A 27,865-nucleotide genomic window follows, 5' to 3' on the forward strand; every position below is an offset into this window, starting at 1 on the left:
TACCTCAGAGCCTGAAAGATGGCTGTTCTAATACTGACAGCGTCTCAGAGATGATGATTACAGGCGGTTACACACGGGGGGGGACTAGGGGAGACAAATGATAAAACCGGTCAGAGAACAACAGGTCACAGCGAACGTCGTTACAGGTTAGACCGCCTCTAATCTGCCCTCGGGGTTACAGTCTGAGAAGGCTAGTGGAATGAGCAGAGCGCAAACAAGGAGGAGGTGGCGGGAGGAGAGGATATTTCAGTGATCTTATTCTCCTAGAGCGGTGTTTAAATGAGGGCGGGTGAAGTGAGGAAGAAGAGGGGAGATTCTAGCTATTCCTCCAGATATTCTCCTAGCTCGCCGTGGAGACCATCAGTGAGAGATCAACAGCAGACGTTTCATTACGGTTCTTAACTGAACGTTCCATATCTGATTACGAGGCTGGTAGAACTAATGACCTTCACAGCCCTGCAGTCTACCGCGCTCTGAGTGTTGTGGAGGCTCTTCTACAGAGCTACAGCAATTACCTCCTAACACACATTGCTATCACACACACACCACTCACACACTCTCATAAACAACCAACTTAAACAGTCATTATTATTCAAACTCCCACACAAATATTCCCGGCAGACACACACACACACAGACTCACACACAGACACACACACCCACACACACACAGCGAGAGTAAGGAAAAGAGCATAGATAGTGTTTTAATTCCGGGGTGCTTGGTTCCTGGCTTCAGATTCTAGTAGAGTGAGGCCGGGGTGCTGCAGATTTTTCTTGTGCCCGCGCCAATTCTTTGATATATATGTTGAAGAGGGTGGGGCTTAAGCTGCATCCCTGTCTCACCCCACAGCCCTGTGGGAAGAAATGTGTGTGTTTGTTGCCTATTTTAACCGCTCACTTGTTGTTTGTGTACATGGATTTTATAATGTTGTATGTTTTCCCCCCAACACCACTTTCCATCAATTTGTATAGCAGACCCTCATGCCAAATTGAGTCGAAGGCTTTTTTGAAATCAACAAAGCATGAGAAGACTTTGCCTTTGTTTTGTTTTGTTTGTTTTTCAATTAGGGTGTGCAGGGTGAATACGTGGTCTGTTGTACGGTAATTTGGTAAAAAGCCAATTTGACATTTGCTCAGTACATTGTTTTCACTGAGAAAATGTACGAGTCTGTTGTTAATGATAATGTAAAGGATTTTCCCAAGGTTGCTGTTGATGCATATCCCACGGTTGTTATTGGGGTCAAATTTGTCTCCACTTTTGTGGATTGGGGTGATCAGTCCTTGGTTCCAAATATTGGGGAAGATGCCAGAGCTAAGGATGATGTTAAAGAGTTCTAGCAAAGCCAATTGGTATTTGTTGTCTGTATATTTGATAATTTAATTGACGGTACCATCAACTCCACATGCCTATTTGGGTTGGAGGGTTTTTATTGTCTCTCTCTCTCTTTCTCGCTCTCTCTGTTGGTCTCTCTCCCTCTCGGTCTCTCTTCCTCTCGGTCTCTCTGCCTCTCGGTCTCTCTGCCTCTCTGCCTCTACATCTATGGAATCAGCACTGAGCTCTAGCTCTAGACCCAAATCCCCTTTACGTTGGTCCTGGATTACATACAAACCACTTGTAATACGAGATCCCGCTATCCTCCCAAACACCCCCCAAGCTATCCTCCCTCCCTGGGGTGCTTGATTCTTCACACCACTTCCAGCTTCCTCTCTTTTCTCCTTTTCTTCAGATGGCAGCCTGGCTATTTAAAATGTGTTGTTGTTGTTATTATCTATCCTGATGCCTAGTCATGTTACCCTGCCTCCATGTACATATCTACCTCTAATACCTTATTATTATCTATCCTGATGCCTTGTCACGTTACCCTGTCTCCATGTACATATCTACCTCTAATACCTTATTATTATATATCATGATGTCTAGTCACTTTACCCTGCCTCCATGTACATATCTACCTCTAATACCTTATTATTATCTATCCTGATGCCTAGTCACTTTACCCTGCCTCCATGTACATGTCTACCTCTAATACCTTATTATCTATCCTGATGTCTAGTCACTTTACCCTGCCTCCATGTACATATCTACCTCTAATACCTTATTATTATCTATCATGATGCCTAGTCACTTTACCCTGCCTCCATGTACATATCTACCTCTAATACCTTATTATTATCTATCATGATGCCTAGTCACTTTACCCTGCCTCCATGTATATATCTACCTCTGATTCCTCCTACCTCTCCACATTGATCTGGTACTGGAACTCCCTGTATATAGCTCTACATTGATATGATGCTGGAACTTCCTGTATGTAGCTCCACATTGATATGGTACTGGAACTTCCTGTATGTAGCTCTACATTGATATGGTACTGGAACTTCCTGTATGTAGCTCCACATTGATATGGTACTGGAACTTCCTGTAAGTAGCTCCACATTGATATGGTACTGGATCTTCCTGTATGTAGCTCCACATTGATATGGTACTGGAACTTCCTGTATGGAGCCCTACATTGATATGGTACTGGAACTTCCTGTATGTAGCTCCACATTGATATGGTACTGGAACTTCCTGTATGTAGCTCTACATTGATATGGTACTGGAACTTCCTGTATGTAGCTCCACATTAATATGGTACTGGAACTTCCTGTAAGTAGCTCCACATTGATATGGTACTGGAACTTCCTGTATGTAGCTCCACATTGATATGGTACTGGAACTTCCTGTATGGAGCCCTACATTGATAAGGTACTGGAACTTCCTGTATGTAGCTCCACATTGATATGGTACTGGACCTTAGTGTATGGAGCCCTACATTGATATGGTGCTGGAACTTCCTGTATGTAGCTCTACATTGATATGGTACTGGAACTTTCTGTATGTAGCTCCACATTGATATGGTACTGGAACTTCCTGTATGGAGCCCTACATTGATATGGTGCTGGAACTTCCTGTATGTAGCTCCACATTGATATGGTACTGGAACTTCCTGTATGTAGCTCCACATTGATATGGTACTGGAACTTCCTGTATGTAGCTCTACATTGATATGGTACTGGAACTTCCTGTATGTAGCTCCACATTGATATGGTACTGGAACTTCCTGTATGGAGCCCTACATTGATATGGTACTGGAACTTCCTGTATGGAGCCCTACATTGATATGGTACTGGAACTTCCTGTATGGAGCCCTACATTGATATGGTACTGGAACTTCCTGTATGGAGCCCTACATTGATATGGTACTGGAACTTCCTGTATGGAGCCCTACATTGATATGGTAATGGAACTTCCTGTATGTAGCTCCAGTATTGTCATTCACTTTATTCCTCTTGTGTTACTGTTTTTATATTAAATTCTGCATTGTTGGGAAGGGCTCGTAAGCAAGTCTTTAACGGGGAAGTCTACACCAGTTGTATTCGGCGCATGTAACAAATAACACTTCATGTGAGTTGATTGAGTGAGTAGGTTCTGATGATACACAGGGATTATGAGAGGAAGATATGGCTTATCGTGAGGGAACGCAACGGTACAGTGCACCGGGTGATGTGACTGTGGTTGGTGAGATGGAGATGATCCGTGCTATTGTCCCCTTTTCTATTCACGTTGATGTGCACACACACACACATCACCAGGGTTGAGGGGACATCAGCAGTGACAGTTGATAGTGATCGCCCATGACATGTGCGTAAACACCCCCCTCTCCCGCCATCCCTCCAACCAGCCCTCCAGCCACCCCACCAAGCTGAGTGTTTGTAGCCCACCCGCGATGCCTCTCGGTGGGGGAGCGGTGGCATGTCATCTGGGCCCTGGTAGTGTCCTTGGCAGCGCGGAGTCAACAGTCAGTGGCATGTTGACACAGTAGCTGGTCTCACACTGTTTCTCTATGGGCTACCAGGCATCATGTGGAGTAGGATGACAACAAGGCCTATAGACACTGGTCTGAGGTCAGTTTGGGGTTTGGTACTAGACTTGTTTCTATGGAACGAAGGGAGACAAAAGAGGTGAGAGAGAATGATGTGGAGGAAAGAGAGAGAGAGAGAGAGAGAAGGGGAGGATAAAACAAAGTGGGGAGAGATAGGGGAGCGAAGGGAGGATAAAATGAAGTGGGGAGAGATAGGGGAGCGAGGGGAGGATAAAATGAAGTGGGGAGAGATAGGGGAGTGAGGGGAGGATAAAATGAAGTGGGGAGAGATAGGGGAGTGAGGGGAGGATAAAATGAAGTGGGGAGAGATAGGGGAGGCCCTGGAGGACTCTCCCCCAGGTGAGGCAGAAGCTGGGTGAGCGTGAGGTTGTTTGATCGTCCGTGAGCTGACATGATGGCTGGCTTCACATCTGGCCCCGGACACGCCTCTCTCGCCCCCCCCCAACACACAAAGAGAGAGGGGGAATGGAGCTAAAGACACTGAGGACAAAGGAAGGGGAAAGAAAATGCATGGTGGACGCTAACGCCATGTGATATCAGAGGAAAGACGAGGGAATAACAGCCTCTCGGGAATAGAGCAAGGAAAGGGAGATGGAGGAGTATAGCCGGGGTAAATCAAGCACACAGCAAAGGCACAGAAAAGAACTGGAAGAAGGGGTGTGTGTGCGTGCGTGCGTGCGTGTGTGTGTGTGTGTGTGTGTGTGTGTGTGTGTGTGTGTGTGTGTGTGTGTGTGTGTGTGTCTGTGTGTGTCTGTGTGTGTGTGTGTGTCTGTGTAGATGTCTGTGATAGATAGATAGATAGATAGATAGATAGATAGATAGATAGATAGATAGATAGATAGATAGATAGATAGAGAGAGATAAGGAGATAGAGAGTGAGAGTAAGAGAGCGAGTGAGACAGAGAGAGAAACAGAGAGCGAGACAGAGAGGGATGAGCCCAGGGTCACAGCGACATGTCGGCTATGAAATGTTTAGATTTCTATTTTCCTCCGACAACCTGAGCCCTGACCTGGAACTGAATGAAAGCAATCAGCACAAAATAAGAAAAATCGCTCCCTCTCCTCCCTTCCCTTTTATCACCTCTCTTCCCTCGCCCCTTCTCTTCCCTCCCTCCTCTCTCCCCTTCCACCTCATCTCTTCCCTCTCCCTCTCTTCTTTTCTCCTCCTTCTCTCCCTCTCTCCTCTCTCCTCCAAGGGGCTGAATTGCTACAAGCTCTGGGTTTAACTGCAGTGGAATTAGGGGGGTCTAAATGGAACGGCGCTGGTTAAGACCCCCAAAGAGCCCTAATTGAAGCTTTGCATTATTTAGCCGTTCCTCCATAAGACGTGAGATGAGACACAGAGCCAACATGATGATCCCACCTCTGAGCGCTCAGCGCTGACTTGGCAAGCCCTGCTGTTCTCCGCTAGGACTGTGTGTGTGTGTGTGTGTGTGTGTGTGTGTGTCTGGCTATAAATGTTTTTATACATTGGAATAACATGGCATGTGGACAAAAGCAGGTAAATCGGGAAGGCAATATTTAAAGACAGTCAAAGAAATAGAGGAAGGCCAATAAGTAGACACACAGGGGAACATACACCCCCCCCCACACACACACACAGACAAACAAAGCTGCTCCTTCACACTGCTCGACAGCACACATTACACGGAGCTCAGTATGTATCCATTTCAGCGCCATATGTTTTTGACATGAGTTCAGTTCCCCGAGAGCATCCGTCTCACTACAGGGCTTCCCATCCACTCGCCTTTCACTGGCTCTTAAACACAGACCATTAACATGACACATGGCACCAAGCGTAGCCCAGTTAACCTGGCTAGATGACCTTTACTAGACACACAGTACTCTGACTGACCCCTGTAGACTTGACCTTCTAACCCTCTAGTAAGGCAGGCCAGACAGGATCCAGAGATCCAGGCCTCCACCCACTCAACCTTTCACCGTGGATGCCCAGGCAGAGAGAAGTCTAGAGAGATGGGCAGAGAGAAGTCTAGAGAGATGGGCAGAGAGAAGTCGAGAGAGATGGGCAGAGATGTCTAGAGAGATGGGCAGAGAGAAGTTGCGAGAGATGGGCAGAGAGAAGTCTAAAGAGATGGGCAGAGAGAAGTCGAGAGAGATGGGCAGAGAGAAGTCTAGAGAGGGCCCATGAAGAGTGAAGGGTTGGAAGGACCCAAGATGGCCCAAGGGAAGGGCCAGGAGAGGGGCCAAGGTGTAAGCCGACTCGGGCTGCCTAGGTCTGGGGGGAGTGAGTGGAACAGTGTGTGTGTGTGTGTGTGTGTGTGTGTGTGTGTGTGTGTGTGATGGATGAGATGTGAGGAGACAGATGCAGGCTTTACGAGAGGCTTGCCTTTGAAACCCAACCCTGACTGATGGACTGCTGCCTGTCATTCATCAGGGGGTCTCCACCCTGTCACACACATGCCCTGCTGTTAGGTTAGTGTCTACACTTTAAGAGGCCTATCTGATTAGGATTTGTTGGCAGGAGCTAAATTACAGCCCAGGTCCGTTCAGTTCCTAATGGTGAGAGTGATAGCCATTGTTGTGTCTCTGTCTGTGTGTGTATATGTGTGCGTGTGTGTGTCTGTGTCTATGTGTGTGTCTATGTGTGTGATGACATCCTTCACCTGGCTGGACCAGAGGGGTTCATGAAGGCTAGGGGAGATTGAGTTGCTTATCTGCTTTCATAATCTAAACCCCCTTGTTTTGTTATAGTCTTTTCTTCAGGGCCATGTCAGTGTTTAATGGTGAGGTTGATGGCTGTGGGGAGATACAGTGACCTTTTGAAATGAGAGAGAGAGAGAGAGAGAGAGAGAGAGAGAGAGAGAGAGAGAGAGAGAGAGAGAGAGAGGACCAGTGGGAGGGGAAGAGTTAAGAGTTCAGGGTTAAGGATGAACTAAAGGTGAGTAAGGTGAGTAGAATAGGTTAGAGACCCACTGTGAAGGGTAGAAGACTGTAATTCCCTTCACTTCCACTTTATTTGGCTGTTACTGTGATGGACAGATACAGGAAATATAACTGCCTTTGAAAACAAGATTAGTAGTAACATTTAAAACACCACTCACTCAATGCTGGTAGATTTAGTTTGAAGAAATGGAGGGAAAGGGAACTAAATCCTAGGTCACACACGCACGCACACACACACGACAGAGTATCATAAGATAGAGTGGGATCGCAGTCCCTCAGTGTGTCATATGGAAGACATCAGTCTCCGCACCGCTGAACCAAAACAAAAATCCCAAAGAGCTGCGCAGTGTTTACACGCATTCCCCCTCTCTGCAACAACAGCTACCATATGTCCTCTGTCTGTCTGATAAACACTGTCCCATTCCAATCACCACGTAGTCATGGTCATCTGAAACAGACAGGATTATGGGCCTGCCGCTGGTGTTGTGTTGATTTATCACTGACTGATGTAAAGGAAAACAGTGTTACACGCACGCACGCACGCACGCGCACGCACACACACACACACACACACACACACACACACACACACACACACACACACACACACACACACACACACACACACACACACACACACACACACACAGAGCTGTCCGCTGAAGCCTATTCAGGTTTAAATCCTGTCAGTCTCTGTCAAGCATCAGGCATATTAAACAGTTCTTCCACAATGAGAAGTTGGAAAAAGCCAAGCTCCAAAATGAGTTTGGTGCCAAAATGTTTACTTCCCACTCAAAGCCCTCTCAGGTGGCATTTATAAAAACATCACTTCATTAAATGAAGAAATCAGACCGGGAGTTGAGATGTCTGTCAGTCTGTGTGTGTATTCACTTCTGACTTTATGATAACTGGCATCTCCCTCCTCGATCCTTTACCCAATATCCCTGGCGAACGTCAAGCGTGCGGCGCCTGACGTCGAGTCGAGATGATAAATTGACATTTCAAACAGGCGGCGAGTCGTTGAAAGCGACGGGCTGTCATTCTGAGGCTTTGACGAGCATTTTCGGGAAAGGTTATTTGTCAACAACGCCAGCGAGCTGTCATGTTTCACCTTGTGATACTTCTACCGCTCTCTTTATCAACAGTAGGGTTGAAGAGCGAGAGAGAGAGATATATAGAGGAAGAGAGAGCGAGAGAGAGTGAGAGAGAGTAAGAGAGAGCGAGAGAGCATGGAGTTGGGGTGGAACTGAAAACAGCGGGACAGTGAGAGTGAGAGGGGGAGATATATATCTGACGGACCATCAATACAGAGAGACCTACTAGTGAGATGGACATGCACCATGTCTCTTCTGATATCTTCAATAAGGACGTGACATGCAAACAAATAACGACATCACCATGAAAGTGCATCGATTGATGGAGAATAGATACAACTGGTTCCCTTTCTTTGTGTTTCAATAGAGTAATATGCATTATTGACTTTTCAATTCATCCCAGACTCTGAAGAACATCAATTCACTGGCCCAGACTCTGAAGAACATCAATTCACTGGTTCAAGAAGAACATGGCCCAGACTCTGATTTGGTCCAGACTCTGAAGAACATCAATTCACAGGCCCAGACTCTGAAGAACATCAGGCCCAGACTCTGAAGAACATGGCCCAGACTCTGAAGAACAATTCACTGGCAGACTCTGAAGAACATCAATTCACTGGCCCAGACTTCAATTCACTGGTCCAGACTCTGAAGAACATCAATTCACTGGTCCAGACTCTGAAGAACATCAATTCACTGGCCCAGACTCTGAAGAACATCAATTCACTGGCCCAGACTCTGGCTGGCCCAGACTTATCTGGTCAGACTCTGTCAGGAGACTTATCACACAGACTATGACTTTCAATGCATTTATTTTTCTGAATGAATGTTGTTCTTCAGAAACAGTGTTATTGTAATATTCAGCCAACTAAATGTAAGTGAGAACAATCAGTCTGAATAGGGGATTCTAGAGTGGACATGAACAAGAAATCTGGTCATTGTTTAGCTGGCTGGTTGGCTAGCTGGACAGATGGATGGATGGAGAGCGAGAGAGAGAGAAAGAGGGAGGGAGGGAGAGAGACATTAAACACAGACCAGATTGCCCTGGCCAGACCAGACCCAGAGTGATCCCATCATTGGGTCCTGTCCACGGCTCCTCTTGGAAAGCTTTCACACTGTCATCCCAATCCCATCATGCATTGCCGCAAGCTTTGTTGTCCGCGCCAAGGCGCCGGCTGTGGGGTTAGGTGGCGAAGAGGGCGATGAGAGGGAGGGATGGAGAGAGCGATGGAGAGATTTTGAGTGAGCATGAGAAAGGGAGAGAGAGTTTTTGAGCGTGAGAGAAGGTGAGGGGGGTGATATATAAGTATGCGACCAAGAGAAAAAATGGAGAGAAAGGAGAAGAGAGACGAGGAACGCAAGGGTTGGAGTCGGACCACACAGCAGCCTGTGGCTGGCTGTAATCACAAGCAGGCGTGAGCGGGGCCTTGGGCCTGCGTTGTGGTGCGTGAAGCTAATTTCACTTCCATCTCCTCCAGACAACAGGTCTAACCTTTAGCGACTGTCACCCAGGCGGAGAGCTCTTTGTTGGGCGTCGACAAGACGAGGCGTCCTCTCTGCCCGCCGACCCACACCAAATGGAGAACAAAGCTTATTTTGTAGAGAGCAGAGGCAGGCTTTGTGTGGGGTGGAGGATGACAGGTGTGTGTCGGTAAGAGGGAGTGTTTGCTCGTCATTTCTCCAAGAGAAGGCCAGTCAAGGTCAATCTGGTGTTGTTCCTTTCAATTTCCACACAGCCTGTGTACCCTTCAGTACCCTCACAGGCAACACACACACACGAACACGCACACACACATTCCCAGAGGCAGGCGGATATCAGGACATGACTAGGTGAAACTAGGTTAGTTAGGCAAGATTTGGCCCAGTTACAAGAATCAAAGGCTTACCGAACCCACACAACATCAAACTATCCATCTAACAGTAGTATGGTATAGGGCCAGGAGGCTTTCCAGACCAGAACAAAACTCACGGCCCCATAGGCCTCTCCCACCGGACACAGCCTTTATCCCTGTAGTCTCCCCTGCTGTCATTCCACCCTGACCAGATGAAAGGAATAATCTGGTCATATCTCATATCTGACTCCGTCTCCAGCCCTCCGGCTCTTCAAACACGCCGCCTGGTCGCACCGCGCTGCTATTTATGAAAGATAAATATCAACGGGTTATGACATTTATCAGCCCAGGTGTCTATGATTTTACTCTGGGTACAAAGTGCTGCTTAAATATTGACCAACTCAGAGGGGAAATCATTAGAGTGGGATCAATGGAGCGCCAATGCTTGTGGAACCCCGTAGAGGGAGAGAAGAGGAGAAGAAGAAGGAGACAAAGAAGAAGAAGGAGATGAAATACTTGCGGTCGAAGAAATGTCACTTCTCAAACGGTGGAAGGGAGACGTGAGACGTGAGACATGAGACGTGAGACATGAGCAGTTACTAAACGGCCATCTCAGATGTTAAGATGAGCAAGACTGAGCCTGCGTCACAAATGGCACACCCTATTCCCTGTATAGCGCACTACTCTTGACCGGAGCCCTATGGGTCCTGGTCAGAAGTAGTGCACTACATAGGTTGCCATTTGGGAATCACATTTCATCATTAATCCTGCCTGGGTGACTGATCCATCTACTGGAGGGATGGAGAGATGGAGGGGAAAGAGAAACTGTGTAATTGCTTTAAGGGGGGCAAGTGAAGGAGAGTCATCTTTCTTAAATGACGAATTTCCCGGACATAACATGTTGGAGTGGAGAGTTGAGGCTTTTAAGTGTGAGGTTGTACCTTCCAGTCAAATGTATGGCGGAATGATTAAGTGCAATGTCACTGGGAAAATGAAATATCTTGTTCTGTGGTAATTGCGTTGTGCGTTCATGTAACGTTTATACAGTGTAAGACTCGATCGCCGTGTAATAGCCTGGTTTACCCACTGACAGAGAAGAAGTAGGCGTAACCGGTGGGGTTTGGGTCTCAACCATTAGACCGAGAGGACATCCTCGAGGTCAAAGGGTGACATTTGGACATATAAGTCACGAGAGCGGGATTCCAAATAACCTCAGCTATGAAGACACACCATGAAATGGGATTCCATTCAATGATATTCACTGTTGACGTCACTATGCCCAAACAAACAAACGATATTCCTGGTTCGTACAAGCAGATTGCCATGGTTACTCCTGGTAGATTAAAGGGACACTTGATCTACCTCCCCAGAGTCAGATGAACTGGTTGATACCATTTTTATGCCTCCGTGTCCAGTATAAAGGAAGTTAGAGGTAGTTTCACGAGTCAATGCTAACTAGCATTAGCGCAATGCCTGGAAGTCTATGTGTATCTGCTAGCATGCTGAGACTACCTATAAAAACCACGGTGAGACGATCTCAGAGTACTGCATTTCTCACGAGCGCCGTACGGGCACATGCCACAGCGAGGATAGAGATTTAGTGGAAGTGCGCATATCACATTTTACACAGGCATCCAGCACGGAGAGCTAACATCACAGGACGAGGACCCACTGAAGTGGAGCCCAGTAGACAGTGTAGTGTTGTTGGGCACAGCTCTGTTTGACCGTCCATTTGCATTTACATTCACACTGTGCAGGGAAGGGGGAGAGGCGTGTGTGTGTGTGTGTGTGTGTGTGTGTGTGTGTGTGTGTGTGTGTGTGTGTGGAGGCTTCCATGACTGTTACAGCTCTGCCAGGTCCAAACAAAAGGGACATGATTGTAAAATGTTTACAAGGAGACATGCACAGATCTCCACTTGAAGCTACTGACACTGAAAACTCCCACAAACAAACAAATCATAGGGGCTGACGTGTATAAACAGAGCAACCGTGGAAAGGTTGTAACACAGAATCATCATGAATGTAAGAAACCTTATATTCATGTACACACGCACAAACGCGCGCACACACACACACGATGCATCTCTCCTCAGGTATTGTGGGATGGTGGCATCTATCTTTGTGACATGGGTGACATCCTGAGCCCGCACAGTCAATGTTTGACCTTCTACTCTGTGTGCCATTTCACACGGAGGGGTCCTTTGACTTGGGGAAGGCAGCCAGGCAGACAGACAGGCAGACAGGCAGACACCGCAGTGTTTTTCATTACTATCGGCTTTTGACTTTACAGAAGGCACTGAAGCAGACACCCTTGCCCTTACACATCCCGTACCGAGACAAGAGGAGAGAGGCGAGAGAGGATGGAATCTATTTCGCCTATCTTCCGAGTGACTGACACTCCTAACACAAGACAGAGAGAGCGAGGCCGATAGAGAGCGAGGCCGATAGAGAGAGAAAGAAAGAAAGAAAGAAAGAAAGAAAGAAAGAAAGAAAGAAAGAAAGAAAGAAAGAAAGAAAGAAAGAGAAAAAAAGAGAGAAGGACAGAGCGGGAGTCATCGGACAAGGAGAGAGAGACCGAGATGGACAGAAAGAGAGGGAAGAGGAAAGACAGACAAGACAGGCTGTAGCGTCTTCTGTGGTACGGTGCAGAGCCAGTCAGCCACGCGTGTGTTAGTTCTGGGGGCCTCCAGTAAATGTTATTGGAAATCCTGGGCTGTAAAATTGCTACTTTCATGCCTACTGCATCTGACAATAGCCATCAACAGTGAAGGAGAAATAGGGAGAGAGAGGAAGGGGGAGAGAGAGGGAGAGAGACATCTGACAGTGGCGATCAACAGTGAAGGAGAGACGGATTGGGGGAGAGAGAGAGAGAGAGCTAGAGAGAGAGAGCTAGAGAGAGAGAGAGAGCGAGAGAGAGAGAGAGAGAGCTAGAGAGAGAGAGAGCTAGAGGGAGAGAGAGAGAGAGCTAGAGAGAGAGAGAGAGAGAGCTAGAGAGAGAGAGAGCTAGAGAGAGAGAGCTAGAGAGAGAGAGCGAGAGAGAGAGCTAGAGAGAGAGAGAGAGAGAGAGAGCTAGAGAGAGAGAGAGAGAGCTAGAGAGAGAGAGAGAGAGAGAGAGAGAGAGAGAGAGCTAGAGAGAGAGAGAGAGAGAGAGAGAGAGAGGGAGAGAGAGCTAGAGAGGAAGGGAAGGTCAGGGCCTGTACCGGTCTGTTGCAGGAGGCGTTAGCGTGGACTGGTGACCTCCACTGAGTCCTTTAGCGCGTCATTGAATAAGGTCCATGTCAGAGGAGGGCAAACCCAGACAAAAGAATAATCACATGCTTCGTAAACAACAGGTGTAGACTAACAGTGAAATGCTCACTTACAGGCCCTTCCCAACAATGCAGAGAGAAATAAAATAGAGAAATAATAGAAAAGTAAACACGTAATAATACAAGTAATAATAAATACACAATGAGTAATGATGATGACATAAAAACCTGGTGTGAGGGTAAGTCTAGATGGAAAAGCACCAGAAAAGTAGTTATTCTCTCCTCTTCAGCTTCACAGACGAGAACACTTGAGGGTTGTTGTGGTGCTGTATAAGACTGAGGCTAGTGGTGTGAAGGAGAGGGAGAGACCTGGGGCCTGTGTAAATGGGTCACCCACTGTGACCTTCCGGCTGCCCATTAGCACAAACAGCCCTCCTCTCCAGTCCCCCACAAGCCTCCTCCCTGTTTCATCCATTCTTTCTCCCTTTCTCTTCAGTAAGGAAGACTGGAGTCTTCACGCTGACCCTCTCTCAAATCCCTCCTTCCCTCTCTCTCGGTCTCTCGCTCCCTTTCTCTCTATTCATTCACACTGAGTACTTCTGTGCAGAGAGCTCTCTGTTTTTCTGTTTTCGTAGTAGTTCTTCACCCTTTGCTGGCTCTGAGTCTCCAGCATTCTGTCCATTCTCTCTGATTGTCCTGCCTGTGCTTCTATTCAAGCCCATCTGTCAATGGCTTTGTCTCAATAGTTTCTCAAATAGCATCTATTCTTCGAGCACTTACAGTGAAAGGAGCACATTTTTTAGTGCAAAAGATAGCTTGGCCTAGTTTTTTCAGTCAATGTATAAGAGGACTGAGACTGTAGACTGACCATTTCTCTCTGTATGAGAGGCCTGAGACTGTAGACTGACCCTTTCTCTCTGTGTGAGAGGCCTGAGACTGTAGACTGACCCTTTCTCTCAGTATGAGAGGCCTGAGACTGTAGACTGACCCTTTCTCTCTGTGTGAGAGGCCTGAGACTGTAGACTGACCCTTTCTCTCAGTATGAGAGGCCTGAGACTGTAGACTGACCCTTTCTCTCTGTATGAGAGGCCTGAGACTGTAGACTGACCCTTTCTCTCAGTATGAGAGGCCTGAGACTGTAGACTGACCCTTTCTCTCAGTATGAGAGGCCTGAGACTGTAGACTGACCCTTTCTCTCTGTGTGAGAGGCCTGAGACTGTAGACCAACCCTTTCTCTCTGTGTGAGAGGCCTGAGACTGTAGACTGCCCTTTCTCTCAGTATGAGAGGCCTGAGACTGTAGACTGACCCTTTCTCTCTGTGTGAGAGGCCTGAGACTGTAGACTGACCCTTTCTCTCTGTGTGAGAGGCCTGAGACTGTAGACCAACCCTTTCTCTCTGTGTGAGAGGCCTGAGACTGTAGACCAACCCTTTCTCTCTGTGTGAGAGGCCTGAGACTGTAGACTGACCCTTTCTCTCTGTGTGAGAGGCCTGAGACTGTAGACTGACCCTTTCTCTCTGTGTGAGAGGCCTGAGACTGTAGACTGACCATTTCTCTCACTACAAACCCTTCATCTCTCCTTTTCTGGCCCACCAAGTATTTAGTATAGGTGGCTGGAGACTGTAGTCTTCCAAGCTGACCCTATCTCTCTCTATAATTTCCTCTCCCCCTCTCATTCCCTTCCTCCCTCTCTCCGCTCATCCAGTTTCAGGCCAGGTCTCAAAGGAGGAGCAGAGTGGACTGGACCTGGGCGCCGGCAAGCCTGTTTGCTTTACTAAGTGATCCCAGTCACTGAGAAGAGGAGATGGTTATGGAAGATTGACATGAAGACACTGGAACCAACTCTCTTCCTCTCTCTCTTAATCTCTCTCTGTCTCCATCTTTCTCTTCCCCACTCTCTCTTTCTCTCTCATTATCCCTGTCGACGATCGCTCCCAGAGCTAAAAGTCCTCACGGCGTCTTTCTCCCCCCAGGTATGGTGTCTCGTTAAAACGTCTTCCGTTTAGACATCGATTGAGGCGCGCGCCTACGAAAATTGCCTACTTAAAAAACGTAAAGTGGCGACAAAGTCTTTTTTTCCCTCATGAAGCTTTACTTTCAGCCTTTCAGTCAGTCTCTAGCTGTCAATGGGGAACGGGGATGGCGTCTCTGGTTGTCTTCTGAAGGCTTGGGCGTCTGGGGTTGGAAGTATTGTGTGTGTGTGTGTGTGTGTTTTGGGGTCTAGACTGCTCTGCTACTCTGCTGTAGGTCCAGATGACTATCAGATGGTTGAACCACTCTATATGAAAGGTCCGAGAGGGGAGAGGAGAAGCTCTGAGGGGACGTGGATCATAGAAGATCTCACTTCCTTATGTTCGACTGGCTCTGATTAGATTTTAACAGTCATGATGGCCGTGGATATGGCTGTGTATATAGTGTGGAAATGAAGTTTCCTCTGTCGGTAATAAACATAGGATAAATTTAGAGGGGATGGTGGACGGTGTGGTTAGCTTTGTGTGTGTGTGTGTGTGTGTGTGTGTGTGTGTGTGTGTGTGTGTGTGTGTGTGTGTGTGTGTGTGTGTGTTGGATAGCTGTCTGTTGGGGATTATGATGAGAGGGAGCTTCCTAATTAACATCATAGCTTAAGTCAATAAATTGAACCATCAAAGACAAAACGTTAAGTAAAGACGTATGAGAACATGACTAGATCAGATAAACATGACAAAATGGACTCTTCCACAGATAAACATGACAAAATGGACTCTTCCACAGATAAACATGCCAAAATGGACTCTTCTACAGATGAACATGATAAAATGGACTCTTCTACAGATGAACATGATAAAATGGACTCTTCCACAGATAAACATGCCAAAATGGACTCTTCCACAGATAAACATGCCAAAATGGACTCTTCAACAGATAAACATGATAAAATGGACTCTTCCACAGATAAACATGACAAAATGGACTCTTCTACAGATGAACATGATAAAATGGACTCTTCTACAGATGAACATGATAAAATGGACTCTTCCACAGATAAACATGCCAAAATGGACTCTTCCACAGATAAACATGCCAAAATGGACTCTTCCACAGATAAACATGCCAAAATGGACTCTTCAACAGATAAACATGACAAAATGGACTCTTCAACAGATAAACATGCCAAAATGGACTCTTCCACAGATAAACATGACAAAATGGACTCTTCCACAGATAAACATGCCAAAATGGACTCTTCAACAGATAAACATGACAAAATGGACTCTTCCACAGATAAACATGCCAAAATGGACTCTTCAAGAGATAAACATGACAAAATGGACTCTTCCACAGATAAACATGACAAAATGGACTCTTCTACAGATAAACATGACAAAATGGACTCTTCTACAGATAAACATGACAAAATGTACTCTTCTACAGATAAACATGACAAAATGGACTCTTCTACAGATGAACATGACAAAATGGACTCTTCTACAGATGAACATGACAAAATGTACTCTTCTACAGATAAACATGACAAAATGGACTCTTCTACAGATGAACATGACAAAATGTACTCTTCTACAGATGAACATGACAAAATGGACTCTTCTACAGATGAACATGACAAAATGGACTCTTCTACAGATGAACATGACAAAATGTACTCTTCTACAGATAAACATGACAAAATGGACTCTTCTACAGATAAACATGACAAAATGGACTCTTCCACAGATAAACATGACAAAATGGACTCTTCTACAGATGAACATGACAAAATGTACTCTTCTACAGATAAACATGACAAAATGGACTCTTCTACAGATAAACATGACAAAATGGACTCTTCAAGAGATAAACATGCCAAAATGGACTCTTCAACAGATAAACATGACAAAATGGACTCTTCTACAGATAAACATGACAAAATGGACTCTTCAACAGATGAACATGACAAAATGGACTCTTCTACAGATAAACATGACAAAATGTACTCTTCTACAGATAAATATGTTCAAAGATATTTGAAGTTCTGCCTATAAATGGCTTATAAACAAGACTGTTTTCTAACTGTTTAATTAAGTACATTCATATGTGTATAAACAGCTTTACTTGAGCACTCCTCAAAAACCCAGCGTCTCTCTCTATTCTCTGTCCAGTCTCCTCTAGATTCACAGCGCAGATGTCTGGTAGTGACAGCCACTACAGGTTAGGACCTCTCCTCTCCTTCCTTCCGTCTCCCTGACACTAATGCAGTCAGACTGGGAACACAGAGAAGCCCTGATTCATTTTGGGATGTGAAGGCCAAACAGCACTGAATGACTGGAGGCAGGGGTACTGGGAGTGAGGGTGGATGAGTGTCTGTCTGTCTTTGAGTGTCTGTGCTTGTTCGTGTGTGTCTGTGTGTGCATGTGTGTGAGTCTTTCTCTCAGACAGCGGGAGCAAGAGAGGCAGGCCGAAACTGGGCCATGTTGGGGGTGAGAAGTGCCTTGTCATGGTCTCGTCCTGTCTCTATGACAACGAGATACAGTCACAGCAAACAGGCAGATTAACAGAGTCTCCCGTCTCCTATTCACAGTCTGGCCACTGACCTCTGCTCTGAATGGCTCTAACGTCACATTAGGAGAAACTAGTCCTCTCTGTGTACTTGAGATGCACTTAAACCTACATTTCAACTTTAACCCCAACTACATTGGGTCAGCCATTACCAGACTAAATCTACACCACATGTCAAACAATGGTCATAACAGACAGAAATGCTAAAACAACAGACACACAGTTCAGACAGAGGTTTCAACCGCATGACAGGGAGAGAGGACATATAGACTAGCTTGAATGGGAAAACGAAATATACACTGCTCAAAAAAATGAAGGGAACACTAAAATAACACATCCTAGATCTGAATGAATGAAATATTATTTTTAAATACTTTTTTCTTTACATAGTTGAATGTGCTGACAACAAAATCACACAAAAATTATCAATGGAAATCAAATTTATCAACCCATGGAGGTCTGGATTTGGAGTCACACTCAAAATTAAAGTGGAAAACCACACTACAGGCTGATCCAACTTTGATGTAATGTCCTTAAAACAAGTCAAAATGAGGCTCAGTAGGGTGAGTGGCCTCCACGTGCCTGTATGACCTCCCTACAATGCCTGGGCATGCTCCTGATGAGGTGGCAGATGGTCTCCTGAGGGATCTCCTCCCAGACCTGGACTAAAGCATCCGCCAACTCCTGGACAGTCTGTGGTGCCACGTGGCGTTGGTGGATGGAGCAAGACATGATGTCCCAGATGTGCTCAATTGGATTCAGGTCTGGGGAACGGGCGGGCCAGTCCATAGCATCAATGCCTTCCTCTTGCAGGAACTGCTGACACACTCCAGCCACATGAGGTCTAGCATTGTCTTGCATTAGGAGGAACCCAGGGCCAACCGCACCAGCATATGGTCTCACAAGGGGTCTGAGGATCTCATCTCGGTACCTAATGGCAGTCAGGCTACCTCTGGCGAGCACATAGAGGGCTGTGTGGCCCCCCAAAGAAATGCCATCCCACACCATGACTGACCCACCGCCAAACCGGTCATGCTGGAGGATGTTGCAGGCAGCAGAACGTTCTCCACGGCGTCTCCAGACTCTGTCACGTCTGTCACATGTGCTCAGTGTGAACCTGCTTTAATCTGTGAAGAGCACAGGGCGCCAGTGGCGAATTTGCCAATCTTGGTGTTCTCTGGCAAATGCCAAACGTCCTGCACGGTGTTGGGTTGTAAGCACAACCCCCACCTGTGGACGTCGGGCCCTCATACCACCCTCATGGAGTCTGTTTCTGACCATTTGAGCAGACACATGCACATGTGTGGCCTGCTGGAGGTCATTTTGCAGGGCTCTGGCAGTGCTCCTCCTGCTCCTCCTTGCACAAATGTGGAGGTAGCGGTCCTGCTGCTGGGTTGTTGCCCTCCTACGGCCTCCTCCACGTCTCCTGATGTACTGGCCTGTCTCCTGGTAGTGCCTCCATGCTCTGGACACTACGCTGACAGACACAGCAAACCTTCTTGCCACAGCTCGCATGTGGGTTGTAGACTCAGTCTCATGCTACCACTAGAGTGAAAGCACCGCCAGCATTCTAAAGTGACCAAAACATCAGCCAGGAAGCATAGGAACTGAGAAGTGGTCTGTGGTCACCACCTGCAGAAACACTCCTTTATTGTGGGTGTCTTGCTAATTGCCTATAATTTCCACCTGTTGTCTATTCCATTTGCACAACAGCATGTAACATTTATTGTCAATCAGTGTTGCTTCCTAAGTGGACAGTTTGATTTCACAGAAGTGTGATTGACTTGGAGTTACATTGTGTTGTTTAAGTGTTCCCTTTATTTTTTTGAGCAGTGTATTAAACTTCTCTATAAGAGTCTGTCTGGCTATCAATCAGACTAATAGAAAAAGCTGGAAGATCTGGGAATTTTCATTAGCACACATTGTGAATAATGAAACATTCTGTTGTCAGTAAAGATAGTAAATGTTGTGATAGTAGATAGAGAGAACGTTGCAACAATGCTGTGCCTCACTATTACAAGATGTTGTGAGAACATTATACAGTAAAGAGAGGGAACGTTGTGCAGTAAAGAGAGGGAACGTTATGGGAATGTTGTGCAGTAAAGAGGGAACGTTGTGCAGTAAAGAGAGGGAACGCTGTGCAGTAAAGATAGGGAACTTTGTGCAGTAAAGAGAGGGAACGTTGTGCAGTAAAGAGAGGGAACGTTGTGCAGTAAAGAGAGGGAACGTTGTGCAGTAAAGAGAGGGAACGTTGTGCAGTAAAGAGAGGGAACATTGTGCAGTAAAGAGAGGGAACGTTGTGCAGTAAAGAGAGGGAACATTGTGCAGTAAAGAGAGGGAACGTTGTGCAGTAAAGAGAGGGAACGTTGTGCAGTAAAGAGAAGGAACATTGTGCAGTAAAGAGAGGGAACTTTGTGCAGTAAAGAGAGGGAACTTTGTGCTGTAAAGAGAGGGAACGTTGTGCAGTAAAGAGAAGGAACGTTATGGGAATGTTGTGCAGTAAAGAGAGGGAACGTTGTGCAGTAAAGAGAGGGAATGTTGTGCAGTAAAGAGAGGGAACGTTATGGGAATGTTGTGCAGTAAAGACGGAACGTTGTGCAGTAAAGAGAGGGAACGTTGTGCAGTAAAGAGAGGGAACGTTGTGCAGTAAAGAGAAGGAACGCTGTGCAGTAAAGAGAGGGAACATTGTGCAGTAAAGAGAGGGAACATTGTGCAGTAAAGAGAAGGAATGTTGTGCAGTAAAGAGAGGGAACGTTGTGCAGTAAAGAGAAGGAACATTGTGCAGTAAAGAGAGGGAACATTGTGCAGTAAAGAGAAGGAATGTTGTGCAGTAAAGAGAAGGAACGTTGTGCAGTAAAGAGAGGGAACATTGTGCATTAAAGAGAGGGAACGTTGTGCAGTAAAGAGAATGAACGTTGTGCAGTAAAGAGAGGGAACATTGTGCAGTGAAGAGAGGGAACGCTGTGCAGTAAAGAGAAGGAATGTTGTGGGAACGTTGTGCAGTAAAGAGAGGGAACGTTGTGGGAATGTTGTGCAGTAAAGAGAGGGAACGCTGTGCAGTAAAGAGAAGGAATGTTGTGGGAACGTTGTGCAGTAAAGAGAGGGAACGCTGTGCAGTAAAGAGAAGGAATGTTGTGGGAACGTTGTGCAGTAAAGAGAGGGAACGTTGTGGGAATGTTGTGCAGTAAAGAGAGGGAACGCTGTGCAGTAAAGAGAAGGAATGTTGTGGGAACGTTGTGCAGTAGAGGGAACATTGTGCAGTGAAGAGAGGGAACGTTGTGCAGTAAAGAGAGGGAACGCTGTGCAGTAAAGAGAAGGAATGTTGTGGGAACGTTGTGCAGTAAAGAGAGGGAACGTTGTGGGAATGTTGTGCAGTAAAGAGAGGGAACATTGTGAGAATGGTATAGAGCGCAGATAGAGAACGTTGTGAGAACATCGTAGGGACCTTGTGCCTTACCAGTACAGGACATTTTGAGAACATTATATACTAAAAAGAGAGAAGGTTGTGGGAATGTTGTGCAGCAAAGGGAGAAAAGGTTGTGAGAACATCGTAGGGACGTTGAGCCTTACCATTACAGTCGAGGCCGTGGTGGCTGTGAGCTGTGACCTGCGTTACAGGTAAGTACAGCGTGGCTGTGTACTCTTCCTCGTCCTCGTCCGACTCATGGACCGCCGGATGGGCGCTGGCGCTACTTAGCAACGAGCTCTGGTTGTCATGGAGATTGGGTGATGGTGGTTGCGAGTGTGAATGGTCAGTAACTGATGGGCTGGGTAGAGAGGATGGCATGGGAGAACCTAAAGAAAAGAATTAAACCACCCATAAACAAAAACAAACAAACAACACAAAATGAAACTATGGCAACAGAACATACAGATGTTGCTAGTAGAAATCATACTGACATAGAAAGTGATAATGGGACACTCTGACACTTGGTCTGTCAGTCAATAACCTTGGCATTATTGTGTCTGTATTCACTAGATTGTGCATGTTCCTCTGACATACATAACTTGGAGACCGTGGCCATTTCAACCAACTAGCTAGTCATGGTTATCACACATTTCCAACTGACCACAATCACCCTCTTCCTAGACACCACACACATGCAGAAATACACTGACACATTCATACAACGCCAACTGGTTTCCAAGAATGTGTTAAGTGCGTCTCACACACACACACACACACACACACACACACACACACACACACACACACACACACACACACACACACACACACACACACACACACACACACACACACACACACACACACACACCATCTTGGTTTGAAAGGTAATGATAGCATGTTCTTTTTCTCTGACTCTCCACACACAATGACTTCATCACAGATACAGAGTAGCAATGGCTGCACAATGCAGAGACAACAACACTGCAGAGACAACAACACTGCAGAGACAACAACACTGTAGAGACGACAACAACACTGCAGAGACAACAACACTGCAGAGACAACAACACTGTAGAGACAACAACACTGCAGAGACAACAACACTGCAGAGACAACAACACTGCAGAGACAACAACACTGTAGAGACAACAACACTGCAGAGACAACAACACTGCAGAGACAACAACACTGCAGAGACAACAACACTGCAGAGACAACAACACTGTAGAGACAACAACACTGCAGAGACAACAACACTGCAGAGACAACAACACTGCAGAGACAACAACACTGCAGAGACAACAACACTGTAGAGACAACAACACTGCAGAGACAACAACACTGCAGAGACAACAACACTGCAGAGACAACAACACTGCAGAGACAACAACACTGCAGAGACAACAACACTGTAGAGACAACAACACTGCAGAGACAACAACACTGCAGAGACAACAACACTGCAGAGACAACAACACTGCAGAGACAACAATAATCCTGGAGTGCGCCCCAAATGGGATTCTAGTGTCATTTATAGTGCACTACTTTAGATCAGGACCACGGTCACGTCTCTAAGGCTGTTATTAGCAGATTACACCGGAAAGAGCATACCCCCTCTTCTGTAACTCGGCCCTAAAGCCCAATTTCCCGCAGCGATTGTTGTGGGGAGACCATCTGAAATGGGGAGGACAATTTCCTGCAGCGATTGTTGTGGGGAGACCGTCTGCAATGGGGAGGACAATTTCCGATTTTCCCGGGAGGAGGGAGAGGCAGGCGTCTGAAGAAATGACTGAGTCGCCAGAAAGACGGAGACGGGATCCTTTAATCAAAACGCTGACGGCCTTCTGGGCTTTATCTTACGGCTGCTCCAGACAACTACACCAGAATGATGAAGACATACTACATTATACAACCGTCTCACATGGAAATGTATTACCGGGTTTCAAATCTACACCACCGGGCCGCTTGCCGGTCGGCTTTTTCAACTTACAAGATTGAAAAAGCGAGATAGTCGCCTCGTACGTACAGTAGGACTTTCACGGCTGTCTACTTGATGGCAGCGCCAGGCCATATCCACGTTAGCTGTATTCTCATAGTCATCGAGACATAACAGGCTACATAACCATCAGGCAGGATAACAGGCGATGATGAGGAAGTGTCTGTGTGTGTGTGTGTGTGTGTGTGTGTGTGTGTGTGTGTGTAGGCTGTGGCAGTAAATACATAACAGCTCACTTAGTTGTGACAGATGGTTCCATCAAGGCTTTAGTGGTCCCCATTCACTGAACCCAGAGCAATACATATCTCATATCTTTCTGTCTTTTTACAGCAATTACACCTTCCATCCATCTATCTTATAGCAGCTGGATAAACACAAACAGGGAGATATAAACACAGTGCATCTATGGCAGAAAGTCAGAAAATATCAAATAGGTTCATTCTTTAACAGTGTGTGTGTGTGTGTCCTGTCAGCGTGCTTTGTTCAAGTTCCCTCCGCACGCACGCACGCACGCACGCACGCACGCACGCACGCACACACTCCTGCGATGCCCTACTTTAACTCCAGAGAGTTCTCACTGTGTAGTCCATACTGTGTTAAGTGTCCCTGAAGTCATGTAATTATTTTCTCTTGCTCCTGTTCCCATCCTGCCCTCCTCTCTCCACACACATCTCCTACAGTCAGAGGGGGAAAGGACAGGATGGGGAAAAAACAAGTGTGCTCCTTTTAATTCATCTGATGTTTTCATTTCTTTATTGGTGAGGTGCCACCTGGGATGTTAGACTGGGTTTCTGTATAAGCACTTAGTGACAACTGCTGATGTTAACAGGGACTTATAGGACTTATAAATTAATGTGATTGATTGACGGAGGGCTACTGTCTAACATTCTATACTCCTCAGCCCTGTATCAGTTATATCTCTGTTCTATACTGCTCAGCCCTGTATCAGTTATATCTCTGTTCTACTGCTCAGCCCTGTATCAGTTATATCTCTGTTCTATACTGCTCAGCCCTGTATCAGTTATATCTCTGTTCTATACTGCTCAGCCCTGTATCAGTTATATCCTCTGTTCTATACTCCTCAGCCCTGTATCAGTTATATCTCTGTTCTATACTCCTCAGCCCTGTATCAGTTATATCTCTGTTCTATACTGCTCAGCCCTGTATCAGTTATATCTCTGTTCTATACTCCTCAGCCCTGTATCAGTTATATCTCTGTTCTATACTCCTCAGCCCTGTATCAGTTATATCTCTGTTCTATACTCCTCAGCCCTGTATCAGTTATATCTCTGTTCTATACTCCTCAGCCCTGTATCAGTTATATCTCTGTTCTATACTCCTCAGCCCTGTATCAGTTATATCTCTGTTCTATACTCCTCAGCCCTGTATCAGTTATATCTCTGTCCTATACTCCTCAGCCCTGTATCAGTTATATCTCTGTTCTATACTCCTCAGCCCTGTATCAGTTATATCTCTGTCCTATACTCCTCAGCCCTGTATCAGTTATATCTCTGTTCTATACTCCTCAGCCCTGTATCAGTTATATCTCTGTTCTATACTGCTCAGCCCTGTATCAGTTATATCTCTGTTCTATACTCCTCAGCCCTGTATCAGTTATATCTCTGTTCTATACTCCTCAGCCCTGTATCAGTTATATCTCTGTTCTATACTCCTCAGCCCTGTATCAGTTATATCTCTGTTCTATACTCCTCAGCCCTGTATCAGTTATATCTCTGTTCTATACTCCTCAGCCCTGTATCAGTTATATCTCTGTTCTATACTCCTCAGCCCTGTATCAGCCTTTTAATAAAATAGGGACATATTAACCTGCCCCTGCACCACTGGGACCTACATGTGTGTGAGGGGTTGGCATGTGAGTGTGTGTGACATTTCTTCTTTTTTATTTACAAAAGCAGGCATTAAAAACTGTAGCTGGTACCTTGCCTTAGGTGATATGTCCCCTCTTCTCCCATATTACACACAAAGCCCCAACCACTTTAATAATGAGGACAGTTGATTGTGAGAGGAATCTACGCGTGTGAGTGTGTGTGTGTATCGCCTGTGGTCAATGTCTCTCTTGATGCTCTTGAACAATCACTCTTAATTAAGAGGAAAGTAAAGACAAGGCCGCAGAGGGAGGGAGGGAGGGAGGGAGGGAGGGAGGGAGGGAGGGAGGGAGGGAGGGAGGGAGGGAGGGAGGGAGGGAGGGAGGGAGGGAGGGAGGGAGGGAGGGAGGTGGGGTAGAATAGATAGACAGCATATAGACGGAGGATGGATACGATTGACAAACAGACACCCAGCAGAAAGATATAGTATGATAGAGAGAGACTGACAGAGATGTTAAAGGTTTTAATAGGCTGATAGAGATGTTAAAGGTTGTAATAGGCTGATAGAGATGTTAAAGGTTGTAATAGACTGACATAGATGTTAATGGTTGGTATAGTTTGACAGAGATGTTAAAGGTTGTAATAGACTGACAGAGATGTTAAAGGTTGTAATAGACTGACAGAGATGTTAAAGGTTGTAATAGACTGACAGAGATGTTAAAGGTTGTAATAGACTGACAGAGATGTTAAAGGTTAATAGACTGATAGAGATGTTAAAGGTTGGTATAGACTGACAGAGATGTTAAAGCTTGGTATAGACTGACAGAGATGTTAAAGGTTGGTATAGAGATGTTAAAGCTTGGTATAGACTGACAGAGATGTTAAAGGTTGTAATAGACTGACAGAGATGTTAAAGGTTGTAATAGACTGATAGAGATGTTAAAGGTTGGTATAGACTGACAGAGATGTTAAAGATAGACAGAGATGTTAAAGGTTGTAATAGACTGACAGAGATGTTAAAGGTTGTAATAGACTGATAGAGATGTTAAAGGTTCAGAGATGTTAAAGGTTGTAATAGACTGACAGAGATGTAAAGGTTGTAATAGACTGACAGAGATGTTAAAGGTTGTAATAGACTGACAGAGATGTAAAGGTTGTAATAGACTGACAGAGATGTTAAAGGTTGTAATAGACTGACAGAGATGTTAAAGGTTGTAATAGACTGATAGAGATGTTAAAGGTTCAGAGATGTTAAAGGTTGTAATAGACTGACAGAGATGTAAAGGTTGTAATAGACTGACAGAGATGTTAAAGGTTGTAATAGACTGACAGAGATGTTAAAGGTTGTAATAGACTGATAGAGATGTTAAAGGTTCAGAGATGTTAAAGGTTGTAATAGACTGACAGAGATGTAAAGGTTGTAATAGACTGACAGAGATGTTAAAGGTTGTAATAGACTGACAGAGATGTTAAAGGTTGTAATAGGCTGATAGAGATGTTAAAGGTTGTAATAGGCTGATAGAGATGTTAAAGGTTGTAATAGACTGACATAGATGTTAATGGTTGGTATAGTTTGACAGAGATGTTAAAGGTTGTAATAGACTGACAGAGATGTTAAAGGTTGTAATAGACTGACAGAGATGTTAAAGGTTGTAATAGACTGACAGAGATGTTAAAGGTTGTAATAGACTGACAGAGATGTTAAAGGTTGTAATAGACTGACAGAGATGTTAAAGGTTGTAATAGACTGATAGAGATGTTAAAGGTTCAGAGATGTTAAAGGTTGTAATAGACTGACAGAGATGTAAAGGTTGGTATAGACTGACAGAGATTTTAAAGGTTGTAATAGACTGACAGAGATGTTAAAGGTTGTAATAGACTGATAGAGATGTTAAAGGTTGGTATAGACTGACAGAGATGTTAAAGGTTGGTATAGACTGACAGAGATGTTAAAGGTTGTAATAGACTGACAGAGATGTTAAAGGTTGTAATAGACTGATAGAGATGTTAAAGGTTCAGAGATGTTAAAGGTTGTAATAGACTGACAGAGATGTTAAAGGACAGAGATGTTAAAGGTTGTAATAGACTGACAGAGATGTTAAAGGTTGGTATAGACTGACAGAGATGTTAAAGGTTGTAATAGACTGACAGAGATGTTAAAGGTTGTAATAGACTGATAGAGATGTTAAAGGTTCAGAGATGTTAAAGGTTGTAATAGACTGACAGAGATGTAAAGGTTGTAATAGACTGACAGAGATGTTAAAGGTTGTAATAGACTGACAGAGATGTTAAAGGTTGTAATAGACTGACAGAGATGTTAAAGGTTGTAATAGACTGACAGAGATGTAAAGGTTGTAATAGACTGACAGAGATGTTAAAGGTTGTAATAGACTGACAGAGATGTTAAAGGTTGTAATAGACTGACAGAGATGTAAAGGTTGGTATAGACTGACAGAGATGTTAAAGGTTGTAATAGACTGACAGAGATGTATATTGCATAACAAGAGTGAATCACCGTCCCTGCAGTGTATGTGTGTGCTCTGTGTGTATTGTCTGTGTGTGTCTACAGGCTTCAGTGGAGTGTTTCTTCCTGACAGTCTTGGTGCCTGGCTCTATGCGGGCATGCTGGGAAGGTTCACAGGTGCATGATGGGTATGATCCGCACCCTGTGGCTCCTCATGGCCTCTCTCTCGGCTGAGACAGACACCCAGTGTGTGTCTATGTGTCTGCCAGCATGGGTCAATGAAGAAAAGTGGAGGCAATTAATAAGTGTGGAGGGACCCAAGGAGAAGGCTGTGTGTGTGTGTGTGTGTGTGTGTGTGTGTGTGTGTGTGTGTGTGTGTGTGTGTGTGTGTGTGTGTGTGTGTGTGTGTGTGTGTGTGAAGAGAAAAACAGAAGTAAAGAGAGAGCTTACATCTAGATGCTAAACTAGCTAATCAACACACGGGTGGCTGATAGATGTGACTGTGTGTGTACATACGTGTGTGTTTGTGTGTGTGTGTGTATGTATGTATGTGTGTGTGTACATATGTGTGTGTGTGTGTGTGTTGTATCACTTTAGTGCGAGACAAATCAGTCTCAGACTTTAGTGAGAA

The 27,865-nt window shown here is 45.4% G+C and overlaps 1 protein-coding gene across 1 annotated transcript in view; it reads right to left on the bottom strand.

Annotated features, from left to right (window-relative positions):
• The window catches only part of LOC112231645 (teneurin-3-like), a 408,088-nt gene that overhangs the window by 152,580 nt on the left and 227,643 nt on the right, over positions 1 to 27,865 (bottom strand). Inside the window, 1 exon segment of the mRNA XM_042311766.1 lies at positions 21,107 to 21,331. Within this exon segment, the coding sequence (XP_042167700.1) occupies positions 21,107 to 21,331 (225 nt within the window).

This window comes from Oncorhynchus tshawytscha, linkage group LG34, assembly GCF_018296145.1.
Source record: "Oncorhynchus tshawytscha isolate Ot180627B linkage group LG34, Otsh_v2.0, whole genome shotgun sequence".
NCBI lineage: Eukaryota > Metazoa > Chordata > Actinopteri > Salmoniformes > Salmonidae > Oncorhynchus > Oncorhynchus tshawytscha.